This window comes from Elaeis guineensis, chromosome 11 (assembly GCF_000442705.2).
Source record: "Elaeis guineensis isolate ETL-2024a chromosome 11, EG11, whole genome shotgun sequence".
Classification (NCBI taxonomy): domain Eukaryota; kingdom Viridiplantae; phylum Streptophyta; class Magnoliopsida; order Arecales; family Arecaceae; genus Elaeis; species Elaeis guineensis.
In genome coordinates this window covers 10247037-10265102 of record NC_026003.2, presented here as the reverse complement: position 1 = coordinate 10265102, position 18066 = coordinate 10247037, and the positions used below count along the sequence as shown (strand labels likewise).

Below are 18066 nucleotides of genomic sequence, written 5' to 3'. Positions count from 1 at the left end.
TCAAAGAATTTGAGTTTGTGAAGCACTAGAAGAGTTATGCCAAGGATTCAACATAAAGGATCATGATATAGATATTTTCAGTAAATTTTAATGATTTAATTTATTTAGCTGAAATCATTTGTGAAGAAATTAGAGAATTTCTAAGATTTATTTTTATTCGATTAAAATCCTTTCCTTTCTTGTATAAATTAGATTATTTTGATCATTTGAAAACAAATCTCCCCCTTTCTTATATAAAGAGTGTTCCATTTAAAAAATTTTCTTATTGAAGCAAAGATGGTTTATAAAAGAATTTTATTCTTTTCTTCCTTAATTCTAGTATCAGAGCAATAGATATGAAAGAAAATATTTCTTTTTTTTTTTGATATTAAGGCAAGAATGAGATAAATTGAGCAAGAATAAAAAATGGATGTATCGAATCAATTTGGTATCAATACAAAAATAAGATTAGTAGAGCATTTAAGAAAAAAAATAGATTGATCAGAGTAATTTTTTAAATATTATCAAAATGAAAGTAAAAAATAATGTATCAGAGTTTAAAAAATGGATGAATCAGTATAAAGTACTGCATTAGAGCAAAAAACTTTTTTTTAAAAAAAAAATTTAAAAAGAGCAAAAGATTTTAACAACTACACTATTTTCATCATTTACCATTATTTCTTCTCTTTTACCATTATTATTTTTTATTTACCATTATTTCTCTCCTTTTTTATAACAAATACACCACTTTCACCATTTACCATTATTTCTCTCCCTTTTTGACATCATCAAAAAGAATAACTAGGAGAGTAAGATTTTCATAGGTTAAGTATCAAGGAAATAGATCATCCATTCATTCATCCAAAAAAAAGAAATGATAATAGACATTCATTCATCCAAAAAGATATGATAATAAACATTCATTCATGCAAAGAGACATGATAATAAATATTCATTTATCAAAAGAGAAATGAGTCAAATGGAAACAACCTCATTCATTTACACCAAAAGAAAGGTTATAAGAGTCATAATGAGCATAAAGCTCTCATACATCCAATCTACAAAATATAACTAAGTAACCTAATACAAAATGATGAAATCAGGAAAATTGGGCATCGAGCACGAGATCAAGAAAGGTGAGATATGATCAGCCTCATCCTCGACCGAAGGGTCTGGACTGAGAGGAAGAAATCGGAGGACGGAAAGCAAAGGCTGAACAAAGGCTAGCTCACTAGATGCAGAGGGCCTAGACTGAAATTGAGTCCTGATGGTATCAAGGTGGGACAAGATCCCCCTCACAGTAAGTTGGAGCCCATCTAGATCAGCAGATACAAAGTCTCTGGAGTCTCTGATGTCTGTCCGAAGCAGTTCAAGAGAGGAATGAAGCTGACTGTGGAGTCTCTCTATCTCTCGAGCCAGGTCATCCATCTACAGTGTAGAAAAAATCGATGTGCCCACTCCAGCAGAGAGAGAGACTATAATCCATCTGATCTCCCTCTCTATATCGAAAATCCTGTCACTGAATCTCAGAAGGAAGCTCTCCACACCCTCCAATCTGATACTCAAGTCTGATAGAAGCTCCATCAATGAGAAAATATGTGGCACAATAGAAGAGTCCAAGGAAAGATCAGAGAAGGCACTCGATAGAGCTGGATGAAACTGCTGTGCCTACTGTTAGAGAACCTGCTGTAGAATCTGCTGCTGGAACTGGTGAGACTGTTAAAAAAGTTGATTCTAAAATCGCTGCAGCTGAACAGATAAAATTTCTGCCACTCTCTCAGCTAGCTGTCCCATATCAACATCCCCCAAGCTAAAAGTAGGCATGGTACGACTTAATGGGGGTACTTTGATCGAGGATCCTGCCTCAGGCTCTGAAACATAGTGAACAACTGGATTGAGCCTGGGCACACGAGAAGATGGATCGTCCCCCTTAGCATGCTCCTCCTCATTATCCTCCTCCTCAACTGCTGTAGCTCGTCTTTTAGCCCAACGGCCATTAACTCTCACAAAACCCATGCGCCTAAGAGAGTGATTGTTGTAAGTATCAGTATATGACAGTCTACAGATAATTTTTCCCTCAAAACTCACTCCTGACTCCCTGAAAATAATAATAAGGGCCATACCATAGGGCAAGGGAGCCTTGGATCTATTCAAGGTTTCCTTCATGGCATCCATCATCAGGAAGGGAATGTTCAGGAGAGTCTCTGAAACTATATGGTGCATGAGACAAATATCTCTCCCCGTCATCAGATCATATCTTCCTCCTCTGGGGAAGAAAATCCTAAACACCATGTGATGGAGTAGCCTCATCTCTACACTAAGATCTTTGGCCTCAATCTTCAAGAGCCCTTCCATATCATCTCTCCCTAATATGGTCCTAAGTCCAATCTTCTTTTTGGGTAGCTCATCTAGGCAGCTACCCTCATAAGGCATCCGAAGGAATCTTCCTAGCCTTGGAGCATTTAGGATAATCTAAATTTTCTTGATAGTAGACTTCGAAACACCCTCGGTGAAAACCAAATTAGAGTAAAACTCTTTCATCAAATCAATATACACCAATTCGGACAAGCTTAAAAAAGATTTCCAACCTTGATTAATCAGCTTATCTCTTATGGAAAAACCATCATGCCTTAAAAATTTGAAGTTAACATTTCTATCCAAAGCAACATTCCATGTAAATAATGAAATCTTACTTGGAGTTACTGGAGGGGATGCTTGGGTTGGCTCACGTGCTGTCTTCTTCCTCCTTTCTTCTGCTTCCACGGATCTCACTGACTTCCTTGTTTATGGCATTCTCATTTTGGGGGCCATGTCCTAAGAAGAGGGTGGATAATGGTCAAGAGGGTGGAGAAGGATGCAGATTGAAGTGTAACTAAATGGAGAGGACATTTTTTGAAGAGTTTCTCACAAATTTGAGGATTAGGATTTGGAATTTGAAAAAAACTGAAAAATGAGCCGTGAGAACAGTAGATTTAGGGAGAGTAGATCTTGGTTTTAAGAGATTTTAGGATTTTTTTGAGAGATCTAGGTTGAGGTTTCTAGGTTGGGACGGGAGGAAGAAGAAGGATCTTTAAATTTGAGACATCCCATAATCTCTTTTTAATGAAATAGGGTTCGGGTCGGCTCACTTAAGGAAAACCTACCCGCACAAATGGGACGTCCCATGGGGTGCCCCATCCAGGGTTACATCAGGCAATGGGGAAGTTATTTTAAAAAAAAGAGAGAAAATTCAAACTAAAAAATTTGAAATTGATCATATCGAGTTGAGAAGATTATTGAGAGTCTAGATAAATTTTGATATAATTTTTGATTGAATATTTCAATGAAAAAAAATCAAAGAAGGTATCTGAATAGCATTGATGATTTTTAATTATCTTGAAAAATTCTCAAAAAATGATAGATGACTCCCAAAATTAAGATAATGAAGTCAAAAAATTTTAAATAAATTTTGAGAGTAAAATTATGATTGAAATTCAAACAGAAAGGTCTAAGATACCCAATTCTCTTCTAATTTCATCAAATTTACTTTCATTAAGTGCTTTGGTGAAAATGTCAGCTAATTGATTTTCAGTATTTATGTATTCAAGTGTTATGTCATTATTTTGAATATGTTCTCTTATGAAATAATATCTAATTTTAATATATTTTGACCTAGAGTGTTGAATTAGATTTTTTGATCAAATTGATGGCACTAGTATTATCACATTTTATGAGGATGTTTTTAAGTTCAACACCAAAATCTATGAGTTGTTGCTTAATTCATAGGATTTGAGCACAGCAACTTCCAGCTGCAATATATTTGACCTCGATCGTAGATAAAGTCACTAAATTTTGCTTTTTACTAAACCAGGAGATTAAGTTTACTCCTAGAAATTGATAAGTTCCACTGGTACTTTTTCTATTAAGTTTGCATCTAGCAAAGTCTGCATCTGAGTAAACTATTAAGTCCATAGAAGATTGTTTTGAAAACTAAAGACCTAGATTTTGTATTTCTTTTAAGTATCTAAAGATCTTTTTAACAGTATTTAAGTGAGATTCCTTAAGATTTAATTGATATCTAGCACACATGCATACACTGAATATTATATCAGGTCTACTAGCAGTTAGATATAATAAAGAGCCTATCATGCCTCTATAAAGCTTAGAATCAATATTTTTACCATGCTCATCTTTTTTTTAATTTACAGAAAAGAATCATAGGTATACTTATAATTTTTGAGCTCTCCATTATAAATTTTTTTAATAATTTTCTTGTGTACTTACTTTGGGTGATGGAGATTCCTTCCTTCATTTGTTTAATCTGGAGTCCGAGGAAGAAATTGAGTTCTCCCATCATGCTCATCTCGAACTCCTCCTGCATGAGCTTGGCAAACTCTAGGCACAGATCTTCATTAGTAGATCCAAATATAATATCATCAACATATATTTGTATAACAAGAATTTTTTGTTCTTTTTTTTATAAAAAGAGTAGTATCAATCTTTCCTCTTGAAAATCTATTTTCAATGAAAACTTACTTAATCTTTCATGCCAAGCTCTAGAAGCTTGTTTTAACCCATATAAAGCTTTGTTTAACCTAAATACATGATCTGAAAGTTTATGATTTTCAAAATCAGGAAGTTGTTCTACATATACTTCTTCAGCAATATATCTATTTAGAAAAGTACTCTTGATATCCATTTGAAATAATTTAAAATTCATAAAGCAAGTAAAAGCAAGTAGCATTCTTATGGATTAGTAACAGGAGCAAATATTTCATCAAAATCAGTTCTTTCTTGTTGATTATATCCTTTAGCAACTAATCTTACTTTATTTCTTATTATATTTCTATCTTCATCTAATTTATTTCTATATACCCATTTAGTTCCTATTATAAGATGATTTTTAAGTCTAGCAACTAGTGTCCATATATTATTTCTTTCAAATTGATTTAACTCTTCTTGCATGGCAATTATCCAATTATGATCTTTTTCTACTTCATCTATTGTTTTAGGTTCTAAATATGAAACAAAAGCTACATAATTACAAACATCTCTAAGTGAGGATCTAGTTCTAACTCCTTATGTCGGATCACCAATTATTAATTCTTGAGGATGATTATGGACATACCTCCATTTTCTTGAAAGATTACCTGTGTCTTGAGGTTGTTCTTAAATGTTCTGATCATTAATGCTTTCATCCTCATATTTTTCATCCATTTGATCCTTGTTTTGTTCATCTGAGTTATTTAGGGTGAGCTCTTTCATTCCATCTTCTATGATATCTGCATCATCAGTACCCTCTCTCTTCCTTGATGGAAGATCATTAGATTCATCAAAAATAACATGAATTGACTCTTCCACTACTAGTGTTCTTTTATTAAATACTCTAAAGATTTTACTAGAAATAGAGTAGCCAAGAAAGATAGCTTCATCAGATTTAACATCAAATTTACCTAAGCTATCTTTGTCATTATTTAAAACAAAATATCGGCAACCAAAAACATGAAAATAACCTATATTAGGCTTTCTACCTTTCCATAATTCATAAGGTGTTTTCTTTAAAATTGATCTTATTAAGGCACGATTTAGAATGTAACATGCTGTGTTAATTGCTTCTGTCCAAAGGTACTTTGGGAGCTTGCTTTCACATAGCATGGTACGGGCCATCTCTTCTAGGGTTCTATTTTTTCTTTCAATAACTCTATTTTGTTGAGGTATTCTAAGTACTAAAAAGTTATGATCTATATTTTTTTCGTCACAAAATTTTTCAAAATTTTTATTTTCAAATTCAGTGCCATGGTCACTTTGAATAGAAATAATTGACAAATCTTTTTAATTTGAAATTTTTCAACAAAACTTGAAAAATGCTGAAAATGCTTCATCTTTAGAAATTAAAAATAAAACCCAAATAAAATGCAAAAAATCATCAATGATTACAAAACCATATCTTTTTCCTCTTAGACTAGTTATCCTTGTAGGACCAAATAAATCCATATCCAAGAGTTCTAGCGATTTAGAAGTTGAAACAATATTTTTAGATTTAAAGAAAATTCTTGTTTGTTTATCTAATTGATATGCATCACAAATTTTATCTTTATCAAAATTAATTTTTGACAAACCAACAACTAAATCTTTTTTAATGATTTTAGAAAATGTGTGCATACTAATATGTGCAAGCCTACGGTGCCAAAGCTAACTAGTCTTATTGATTTTAGCATTCATGGCTACAAGACATTGCATGTTTTGCATGAAAAGATTATCTAAATCAACCAAGTAAACATTGCCATGTCTATGCCCAATGAATCTAGTGCTATCATCAAAAGGACTAGTTATAATGCATATAGATGATTCAAAAACTATTTTGTAACCTTTATCACATAATTGACTAATACTTAAAAGGTTATGCTTAAGACTATCTACAAGTAAAATATTTTCAATGCAAGTGGAGGAAGTGATATCAATGTTACCAATACCGATAATCTTTCCTTTGCCATTATCTCTAAAGGTGACCATCCCTCCATTTTTGGCTTTCAATATGATGAATTGAGATTCATCACCAGTCATATATCTTGAGCATCCACTATCAAGATACCACTTTCATTTTGTTACTTAGGATGTAAAACACTCCTGCACACATGAAATCAAGTTTTAACCTTAGGTATCTAAGCTAACTTGAGTCCTTTGAGATTAGTCACAATAATTTTTTTTGGAACCCATATTTTTTTAACATTTCTATCATCAAATTTATTCGATAAACATGTATAAGCTTTATGTCCTACCTTGCCACATTTAAAACAAGTGATATTTAGCAATTTTGATGCATTGACAAAATTATTTTTCAAAAATTTTTATTTTCTTAGAGTGTTATAGCCAAGTTCGACTTTTTCATATACAACTTTTTAACTATCAATAATTATTTAAAGTTTGTTTGAACTTAGTGTAAATCTATCAACTATAGGTTTCAACTTGATTACCTCTTCCTTTAGATCTTGATTTTCTTTTACAAGAGTTTCATTTTGACTAGAAAGTTTATCTTTTTCTTTTATTAGAGACTGATTCTTTAGTTCTAATTCTTTATTTTTCTTATCAACTTCTTCATTTTCCTTAGTTAATACGTGGTTTCTTGATTTCAGATTTTTTTTTTAGTACTTAATTTTTTAGGTCATTTAAAGTTCATGAAAAGCTTCTAACAGTTCATCATAAGTAAATTCAGGTTGAGTTTCGGATAATACCTCAGTTTCATGTGCCATAAGGTACAAGTTGGCTTCTTCATGAGATTTTTCGTCAGTGGTGGAGTCATCACTGTCACTGCATATTAGCCATCATGGCCTTCTTCTTCTTGAACTTCTTTTGGCCTTAAGCTGGGGGCATTCTGATCTGAAATAGCCCAGCTTCTTGCATTTATAGCAGATGATGGGCTGTTCCTTTTCCTTTTCTTTGCTCGGCTCCCCCTTGACTAGTGGTCTTCTCCTTGTCCCTTGTCTTTTTCTTTTCATGAAGCGTCTAAACTTTTTGGTGATCAGGGCCAAATCCTCATCTTCTTCGCTATTATTTGATTTTTCTTTGTCTTCTTCTTCCTGAGCTATCGACTTGAGGGTTATAATCCTCTTTCTTCTGATTTTCTCTTCAGTGTGTTGCTTCATGGTCAGTTCGTGAGTCATGAGGGATCCAAGCAACTCCTCCAATGGTAGAGTATTCAAATCCTTGATCTCTTGGATTGCAGTGATTTTTGCCTCCCATAATCTTGGTAAGGACCTGAGCACTTTTCTCACAAAATCACTGTTAGAATAACATTTGTCAAGATTTTTTAAACCATTTATGATGTCAGTGAAACGAGTGAACATTTGAGTTATTAATTCTTCAAGTTCCATTTTAAATAGTTCGTAGTTGTGCACAAGCATATTGATCTTAGATTCTTTTACTTGGTTTGTGCCTTCGTATGTGACTTCTAACCTATCCCAAATTTCTTTAGCTAAATTGCATGTGGAAATGCGATTAAATTCATTAGCATCCAAAGCACAATATAAAATATTCATGGCTTTAGCATTGAGCTGAATCATTTTCTTATCAATTTCATCCCATTCACCTTTCGGCTTAGGGAGAGACACACCATCAATTAATTTAGTGGGTGTGTGTGGTCCATTTACTATAACACTCCACATGTCATAGTCAAGTGCTTGTATGAAAATTCTCATCCGAGCTTTCCAATAGGTGTAGTTTGACCCATTGAAAAGTGAAGGTCGGTTTGTATTGCCCTTCGGCTAGAAATGTGCCAAATTGGACTGCCATAGACCTTTAGCTCTTGATGGTTAAATCAAGCAAGGACTAGAGCACCGGACTCTGATACTACTTGTTGTCCAGAAATAGAGCCCAAGAGGGGGGGTAAATTGGGTCTTTTTGAGATTTTAAAAGATTAATGTACTAAAACAATGTGCTAAAGAGATTGAGTGAAGTGGATTGATATTCAATAAAAATAAATTCAAACTCAAAAGAAAGAATGCAAGTAAATGGTACAAAGAACAAGTAAGGAGAAGTAAGCACAGCAAACACAAGAATTTATAGTGGTTCGATGCCAACCTTGCACCTACATCCACTCTCCAAGTTCCTACTTGAAAATTCAATCTACTAAATGGATTCAAAGATTACACCACGTCGGAGATCTCCGACCCTTACTTTTCAAGTAAGAACACTTATTTTTCGGATACAAGCCAACCCTCAATAATCCGATTCAGGATTCGGATCAACCCAAATGAGTTTTGAAACCCCCAAAATTCAAACACCCAAAAATAAATTCAAAAAAATAGGGTACAAAAAATTCAGCACACAATCTCCTTAATTAAATACAATAAATATAATAGAAATATAATACTTAAGGGGAAGAAGCTTTTACTGTACACCCTCAATAAATTTTACACTTGATTGCAGCTGAAAAATAGTTGGTGAAGTGCTTAAATACTTCTATTATCTCTTTTAGGGCTGAATATGCTTTTCTCGGATTTGAACTTTAGAGCTTACAAAACCTTGTGATTTTCTACTTCAAGAGAGCATTTATAGTTATCATTTACCCTTGAAAATATTTTAGAGTTGGTTTAGAACCGTTGGAGTGCGTTTAATACGCATTAAATGCACCAAAAATGAGCTGAAAACTAGCCGTTACATAGCTCGCCCAGAATGGGACGTTCCATGGGGCATCCCACTAGCATTGGGACGTCCCAATAGGCTAGACAGAAAGTTCAGCTTTCTGTTTTGGTCTCAGAGTCTCAGGGATCATCCCAGATAGATCGTCCCACTGCGTGCCATGAGCCAAAATGAAATGTGCTGGCTGCCCAACGAAAAGGGATGACCCAGATGGGTCGTTCTATTTTGTTCCAACCCAATTTTTTATGCATTTAAGATCCGAAACTTATCAAAACACTTCCAAACGCTCTCAAGTGAATTCAAATTAATTTGGACAATTTCAAAACCTTTCAAAAACTTCTCCAACTTGCTGAAACTTCAATTTTTAACACACTTGATAAAGCTTTTTAAACCCAATCTCTTGGACTATCTGAAACATCACAAAAATAATTTTCAAAATGATTTGTGATCATCCAAATCAATTCTTAGAGCAATATTTACCCACAAAAGAACAGATCCTAATAAAAAATCCTTCAGAAACTTCTTCGCAGAGAAGCTAATGGAATTCTATTTCTTTAAATAATCTATTTCTTTGATCATTAGATTAGGGCGTGGGAATTGATTTAGATTCTTTGCGGACATATAGCCTTTTGGATGCGATTCCAACATTGTACAATGGAAGTAGGATCCTCCAGTATAATAAGTTCAACCATATAGAGGTTATGAGCAAGTTATAAATTCAAACAGAACATTACTCATCATCAGCTAATGCAACAGGAAGCACTTGCTAGAAGAAAAGGGAAGCTTTATATAAATTCAAACAGAACATGATTTGCTTCCCTGCCAGGGGCCCGAACAAGTTGTGTATCCAAACTTGTAATCAGAAACAAAACACTACGGCAACAGCCCAAGAATACACAGTAACTCTAATAAAGCACAGATAATGATGTTAATATCTTCTTCAAAGCAAAGACAAAGTTACACCAAGTACAAGAACTGTGCAAACACCATTTTTATGTCTAATCTCATTCCTATTTGTGTGAATATTTTCCATTAGAAGCAAAGAAATCATCATGGAGCACAGTCTACAGTGGCAAGTATTCAATCTCAAGATAGTACACTCAATTGTTGCCACTCTTGTTGCTCAACTGTTTTGGTTCTGGATTAACCCAAAAAATGCTCTTCTCAACTCTACTTCAGACTAAAAGATACCAGTAATGTCCCTTCTACCTAGACAAGTTCTATTCTTCCTCTTCCTCCTGTCCATCATTTTCAGCTAGAAGGTGTTCAAGAGAAACCTTAGCCTTCTTGGGCTTTGGCAAGCTTTCATCATTGGTTTCTTCCCCTTTCCGCTTCTCCGTTGCATCGGTGTCTTCATCATCAACTTCACTAACTATATCTTTAGCATTAGAACCTGTGTTGATTTCATTGACAGGCTGAGCTAACGCTGATTCTTTACCCTTCTTGCTTGTGGTTGATTGGTCCCCTTTGGTCGATGACTTCTCACACTCCAGCAGAAAAGAGCGGATCTCCTTAGTAGGTGCAGAATCCAGAGGGGTTTGCCCAGATTTTGTTTTGGCAGTAAGGCTCGCACCTTTCCTAACTAGATACTTAATGAGCTCTAGATGGGATCCCTGAGCAGCATAGTGCAGAGGAGTCAGCCCTTTCCTGTTAGCAGCTTTTACAGAGACTCCAGAAGCCAAAAGAATACGAACTATTTCTAGATGACCTTTCTGAGAAGCAAAATGGATTGCAGCTGTGTCATCCATCGCAGCAGCTCCAACATCAGCCTTGTTCTTGCAAAGAAATCTCACCACATCTGTCTGCCCAGACCATGCAGCTAGATGCAGTCTCAATTTCAGATCATTAATGTCAAGGAAACAGTACCATACTACTGAACTTCTGTTTTGCTGAAGGAATGAAGGTCAATTACAAATACATGAATTGTTTGTAACCTTGTGTCCCATAATGGCCAGCATTTCCAAGATGAAGAGAAGCATGATAATATGTATAGAGCATGCCAGAAGGAAAAAGTTTTGTTCAATACCATAAAAACTACATTTATTGCACGTTTGTATTGCAAACATAATGACCAAACAATTGGGGAAAGAAAAAGAAAGAAAAAAAGATTATTAATTAAGATAAGCATCAGTACAGAAATTGAAACTGTAATCACATAACAGTCCAGCAGTTTAAAAAGTTAAAAACCACATATAGTTGCAGAATTTCAATATCTGAAACCAAAAGTAAGCGAATAGTCTACCACCCTCTGTAGTCTGGTAAGTTGGTTTAAGGTAAATTAAGAATCAGTTGTTCAAAAGAGTCAACAGGAATAGGATAATTAAATCATAAGAAGCATTTCCAAGTTGTCAAGAGAAGCAAAAAGTGTATTGAGTCTGTAAAAGAAGAGAGATCAATTGAATGACCGGCAAATTAAACTATTTGCACTCCGAATCATAAACAATTTAAAAGACTTTAACCAAATGACAGTCTTCGATATTCTTTTACATAAAATATAAGATTTCCTCAATATTCTTTTAGATGCAAACATAAGACTTTGGAGTCATACAGAAAAAAATTGTCAATATCAACAATCAGTCACAAGACCACATTATTCAAAACCATAGGCAACAATTCTGGTTATACAATTACAAATACTGAAAACAAAAATTGAGCAGTCCATCACCGTTTTCTTTTCTTTAGTTTATAAATTACTTTTGATTAGCTTTTTAGGTATTCCTACTATCATCTGATAAGTGCACTATGGTTTGGGAGCAAAAGTTTTTCCGGAAAACCATGTAGAGCACGCATGTAAGAGGAAAAACATCCAAAACATATTTGATTACTTTTTTTTTTATTCATTGGTTGCAATACTAGACCATCATTTTATAGAACGTATATCGGTCCATCAAAATGTTCAGTACAAATAGACATAAACTAACAATTAATTGGCCCTCAAACCAAATTTACAATCCTCCAATATAATCATAATTTTGCTTAAGGGAACATTGTCAATATGACAACAAATATATTCTTTTGTAGCAACATGCCCCATCTAGGTATCTAACTACCCACTGACTTGTCATCCAAATATGTAATCTTCAAACTCATGAAACAGACCAATCAAGTGACATTGGCTGATCATAGGGGCGTCTTCTGGCTAATATTCCCAGCTCATAACAGTAAAAGAAAATGTCCTACATCACCGTTAAGAGCAAGGTTCGTAATCTCAGTACGTGATCCTGTACAGATACCACCCTATTACAGTATCAATATGTGGTAAGGTGCAAGATGGCTAGGCATACCGAGTGTCGGGATAATATGAGACAGCATATTGGTTTGGTATGGTACATCCAGTATGGTACGGTAGCAGCCAGTATGGTAAACCTTGATTAAAAATATGCATCATATACCCATAAGAATCTAGAAGATGATCTTTGCAACTCCCTATCCATCCCCTCACTCTTTAAAATAAGCAAAAATAGAAAAGTTGGGGCATATATATGGATATTACCAATGCAGAAAGAAAGCAAAGTAAATTTTTGAAAAAGCAAAGGTCTATTGTAATATCTAGAACTAATTTTGTTTGAGATATTTCCTTCATTTTTCACATCCTCATTTCATCCAAAACTTATCATTCCTTTTCTTGGTTAGGCTTTTCTTAAGTCTACCATATTAGGCTTTATATGTTACTTGGGAAAAGATTTCTAATATCAACTTGCATTTTCCTTCAATTCTTATTAAGAATATTTTCCTTCTCCTCCAAGCCAAGAAAAAAAATAGACTGGAATTAATTCAATAGCAAAAGCAGAATTTCCCCAGGTACTGCCATACTATATTTTGAGAACAAAATTCCAGTTAATCAAGAATGAGGACTTCCACTCATTTTTTATGATAAATACCACAGATTTATCTTTCACATCCTTTTGTGATAGCCCACTCCATATCCTGATTTGTCAGAAAATAACTATAATCACTGAAATCATTAGTTGTCAGTTCTCACAATCCAAAGGTGGACTATATTACTGTAGATGGGAATACCAGTTCCGAATACCTATGGAAGCCCTGTTATCCAAGTAGGAATAACCTTTTTCTCGTGTTTTATACTGTACTACTGAGGTAGTAATTTTTGTTCTTGCTTCTGATAAATCTACAGGAACCATATCCCACATGCACATGGGTTTCCTACATAACCAATAAGCCTGATGCCATATATTTGGATGGCTTCCATTAGTTCTTACTATCTAGGTCAAATCCTAATTCAGCCAAGATATTTTCAGATCCTATCTCCAACAAAGTTTTCTCACATCTGGTCCTCTTTCTTGACCTTCACACAAATCCAATAAGTTCTCCTTGCAAGGACCTCATGTGGTCTTTCTACCATGTGTGATCTCATGGTATTCAGCTCATGAGTTTCTAATGTCCAATTACATTCCCTAGAAACATGTTCCAGAATAGATTATCTTAATTTCCTCAAAATCATGATTGGTAAACACTACAGAAAACAATACAAAAGCAACAAGAACATAAATGGCTCATGTTTCATTTCTTAATATAATTCCCTAAAATATCAAACATGTACCCCACAAATACAACAGAGGCCTATGCTTTTACCGAATGGTGAATACATAATGTGCCTGCCCCATTCCTTGATTTCACTATCACTTTTCAGCAATTCTTCTATATGGTAAATAAGGTGAATCCATTTTGTTCAGTTCTCAATCACTATAACTTATGCAACTCCTTAACTTCTTTTCTCATTTCTAATAGGTTTTCTAGTTTACTAATTTCCAACTCTGTAATCCTAAACTTACCACACGCATACCTCATTATATTCATTCCTTGTGTCTAACAATCTTCTTTATAACATTCTCACTAAGACAAACACCACTGGAGCTGAAGTTCTGTTGCATAACTTTCCCTATCAGAGGTACATGGCACTCTTCCAAATCTCCTGAGAAATCCACCATATAAAAGTAGATCTCATACTCTGCTATTTTTTCACCACTAACAAGCTGCTGAAATGAATCAATTAGCATCTCCAACCTCGATGTCTAAAAAATAATCATAGCAATAACATGCACTTTTTTAATATATCTACTGAAACAAAGATCTTTTAGCAGATTTCCGACAAAAAACAAAATTTTAAAAACCGCCTCATGGATAACATTTCCAAAATTCCCCTGCATCGATAGACATTTACCAACCTTAGCCTACCAACTAAAAAGGGGGAAAATATTCAGAGCCTTTGCCTTGGGCATAAATCTCTACTCTTGTTCCCTGCTCCCAAAAAAAAAGTATTTTTTTGATAATTCTTGTCAATAGGAATCCATAAAATTAACTGCGAGATAAAAAATATCAACAAAGAAAGATGAATTAAACCGATGAATAAAACCTAGCCCTAGAAGAATGATAGCAGTCCGCCAAAGTACAAAGGGGCAAGGGGCAGTTTGCTCTAATTCTATTCAGCACTGAAATCTAGAGATATGGGAATGAAACTTTATGGAGAATATTTTTTAAGATTAAAAAGATCAGAGCAAAAAAAGGATACGGGGTTCTGGAATGGCGGTCTCTGGAGTTGACGGCGAGGGGATTGGAGTTGCAGATGGATTCGACGGTGCGGAGGTCGCCGGACCTCGCGGCGGCGTGGAGATCGGATTCGCTACCTCCTTGGTTCCTCTTCGAGGGCGCCCGAGGGTTCCCCATCTCCCTGACACCAAGTAGTACGAGACTTCCAGGAGAAGCTCTGGAGCGCGAACCTGTGAGGGAATGCGCGTCCGCTATTCTGAGATGGCTTTAAAGTAACACCATCAATCGGTGTAACCAAGCCGAGGCAGCTTGGGTCTGGTGAAACTTGGTTTGCAAGTAATCTTGAATTCCAATTTTAAGATCAACTTTGATTTATTTCTTATTATTTTGAGCCCAACTCAAACTTAATTTTGAAGCAAGCATGTTTAATTAGCTTGATAATTCTAAATTAAAGTAAAATTAACTGGAGATTAAATTAAACTAATTCAAGCTTAAATGAAAGCTTGATTCTTGATTTCATATTTTGGATCAAAGTTTGATTCATGTCTAAATTAATATATAATTGATCCAAAGAATAAAAAAAAAATACATCAAGTTAAATGGTAATGCAATGATTCATTATACATGAAATATACTATATATATATATATAATTACATGGTTTCAAGATATTGTCTGGATCATATCTTGTTGCAATCATCTACCGGGTTTATTATAAAACAGTAAACACTCTAAATCATATAGGTGCAAAAAAAATAAAAGAATTATAGGAAAAGCAACCAATTTTCGAACAGACCCAAATAAGGGCAACGTTCACATCCCAAAAACATTAGTCTGGGATCAAATTAGTCTTCGAAAGGATTGGTTCTTGGAGAGAGTAGTGCCAGCTCATCGGATAGATAAAAGTATTATAGAAATCATTACCACACACCCGAACGGAGATGTGGCAATAAGATTTCATGGATTAAACCTTTAAGACAATGGAGGAAAGATAGGTTCCACCGGTCTACAGGAAGCACCTTGCGAGAGTTCATACTCCTCAATCCCTAGCATTACTAGGACACCCATAATAGACCTATAGGGAATCAAGAATCCTCAAAATACACCACAACCACAATACATAGAAAAAGGCGATGAAAAAGAATCTCCGCCATTGTCACCTACTTATTCCCAAATAACAGAAAACTAAAACCCTGAATTATATGTCATTACAACTGATTTTGAAATAAATATGGATAGGTTAAGAATGGAATTCTATTCAGAAGAAAATAAGGAAAAAAGAAAATGGTTTTTTAGAAACTTCGAAAAAATCCATAGGGAGAAAATACAAGAAGAATACTTTAACTTTATTAAGAGATCCTAAATCCATATTAATTTCTTTGAATGGTTTGGGATGTACACAATAAAAAACAACAAACAAAACCCATATATAACAAGAATAAATATGATCAAAAAATAAAATAATAGTCTCATGGGAAAGGTCGGGTAATAAAAAATGTTCACCCATCTCTATAAGAGATTAAAATCTCAGTAAAAAACACACAAATTACAGCTTCACCTTTCAAATAAAAATAGATCTATAAGAACCGCCATTTGGCAGGGACATCAAAAACATCATTGGACAAAAAAATTTTACCAATCAAAACTTGAAAACTATAGGAGATCAATCAAATAGAGTGGAAAGTTTAGTTCAAAATGAAAAGAAAAATGGTTTTTACAAATGAAACACCTATGTTCAAACATCATGAAATTCCTCAAAAATATATACCGCAACTAACAAAGTCTGACATAGTAAAAGAAATAGATAAAAGGCATGCAAAGTTAGAAATGCTGCAAGACTTAATAATCCAAGATACTCTAGAGCAATCTTCAAAGAAAAAATTAATTGTTGTCATAGGACAAACAAGTGAAAGTGGGATGAAATAGAAACAATAGAAGAAGATGAATTGGAAGAAAACAAAATACAAAATTGGAGAAAGATTGAAAAAAATTATTACCTTGGGCCAACCTTTCCTGAGATAATTGAATACCATATTTAAACTTAATTCAAGCAAACTTCATTTATAAATGGAACATAGATGCGATAATTGAATACCATATTTAAACTTAATTCAAGAAATGACAATGATTAGCACAGCTTATAAAACAAAGCAAGATGTTTCTGACCATGCAATCGCTCAAGCCATAGTTGTCAGGTTCATCGGACAACTCAAAAGATGGTGGGATCATTATTTAGAAGGCCCTAATAGAGAAAATATTCTTATTGCAGTCAAGAAGACGACAAAAGGGATAAGTATATAGGGGAAAGATGGACAAGAAATTCAAGATGCTGTGGCAACTTTGATATTTGCCATGGTCAAACACTTCTTAGGAGAACCCTCAAAATTAAGAGATAGGACATTAGAGATTCTCACCATTCTAAGATGTGAGAAGTTACAAGATTTTAGATGGTATAAAGATGTTTTCCTTACAAAAGTAATGACTCGGGATGACTGCAATCAAACATTTTAGAAGAAGAAGTTTATTGCAGGACTTCCAATGGTTTTTACTGAGAAAATTAGGATAAAACTTAGAGAATAGAAAAATGGAAAAATTCCCTATGACAAACTCTCATATGGTGACCTAATCAATATTATTAACAACGAAGGGTTACTTTTATGCAATGACCTCAAATTAAAACAACAAATAAAAAGAGAACAAATAACTAATAAAAAAGAATTAGGATCTTTTTGGGAGCAATTGGGTATAACCCTTTACAAAAAAGCTCAAAACATAAAAAGATTGTATGACCTTAGCCCCTAACCAACTTCCTAAGAAGCAATTGCTTAAGGAAAGATGGGTTTTATTAGTCATTATTAACTATACAAAACCCTGCGTCTATATGTACTGCGAACGAGCCTAACAATCTCTCCCAGCGACATCCGGGGGGCTTATTGGGTTTCGAACCTGCAACATTACTTTGATACCAGTTATAAGACCTTAGCCACTAACCAACTTTTCAAAAGGCAATTACCTCAAAAATGGTGGGGTTTATTAATCTTTATTAACTGTACAGAACTTCACGTCTATACATGCTGTGGATAAGTCGAGAGATTTTGCACCTAAGTTGATCCGTATCAAGTTAGATCACCCTCAAACGGTAGGCTAGACAGTCAGTCTCATTTAATCCCTACCAATCAGGGGCAAGTCAACCGTCCAGATCAACCCCTGAGACTGTTGCCATATCATTAGCCATCCTTCGACGGGCAACCCCTCCTTGGATCCCATTGAATGTGCGCTGGCACATGGCCAATAAAGATAAATAGATAAAAAACTTGTAAGGACTATATAAAGAAAAAAAAAATCTTCTAATAAACCCCATAGGAAGAGATTTATTGAACAAAAAGAAAGAGCAATACTCAAGAGAAATAAGAAAATCCCAATCTATTATTAATGTGGAAAACCAAAGCATTACAAAAATAAT

General features: G+C 34.3%; 1 protein-coding gene across 1 annotated transcript; it reads right to left on the bottom strand.

The window, feature by feature from the left end:
- Positions 1 to 9863: 9863 nt before the first annotated feature.
- LOC105033536 (uncharacterized) lies at positions 9864 to 14863 on the bottom strand. The gene is made up of 2 exons (XM_010908399.3): positions 14627 to 14863; positions 9864 to 10926 (listed from the first exon to the last, which is right to left on the bottom strand). Exons 1-2 carry the CDS (start codon positions 14779 to 14781, stop codon positions 10317 to 10319), a joined length of 765 nt encoding a protein of 254 aa, XP_010906701.1. The 5' UTR covers positions 14782 to 14863; the 3' UTR covers positions 9864 to 10316.
- Between the last annotated feature and the right edge of the window lie 3203 nt (positions 14864 to 18066).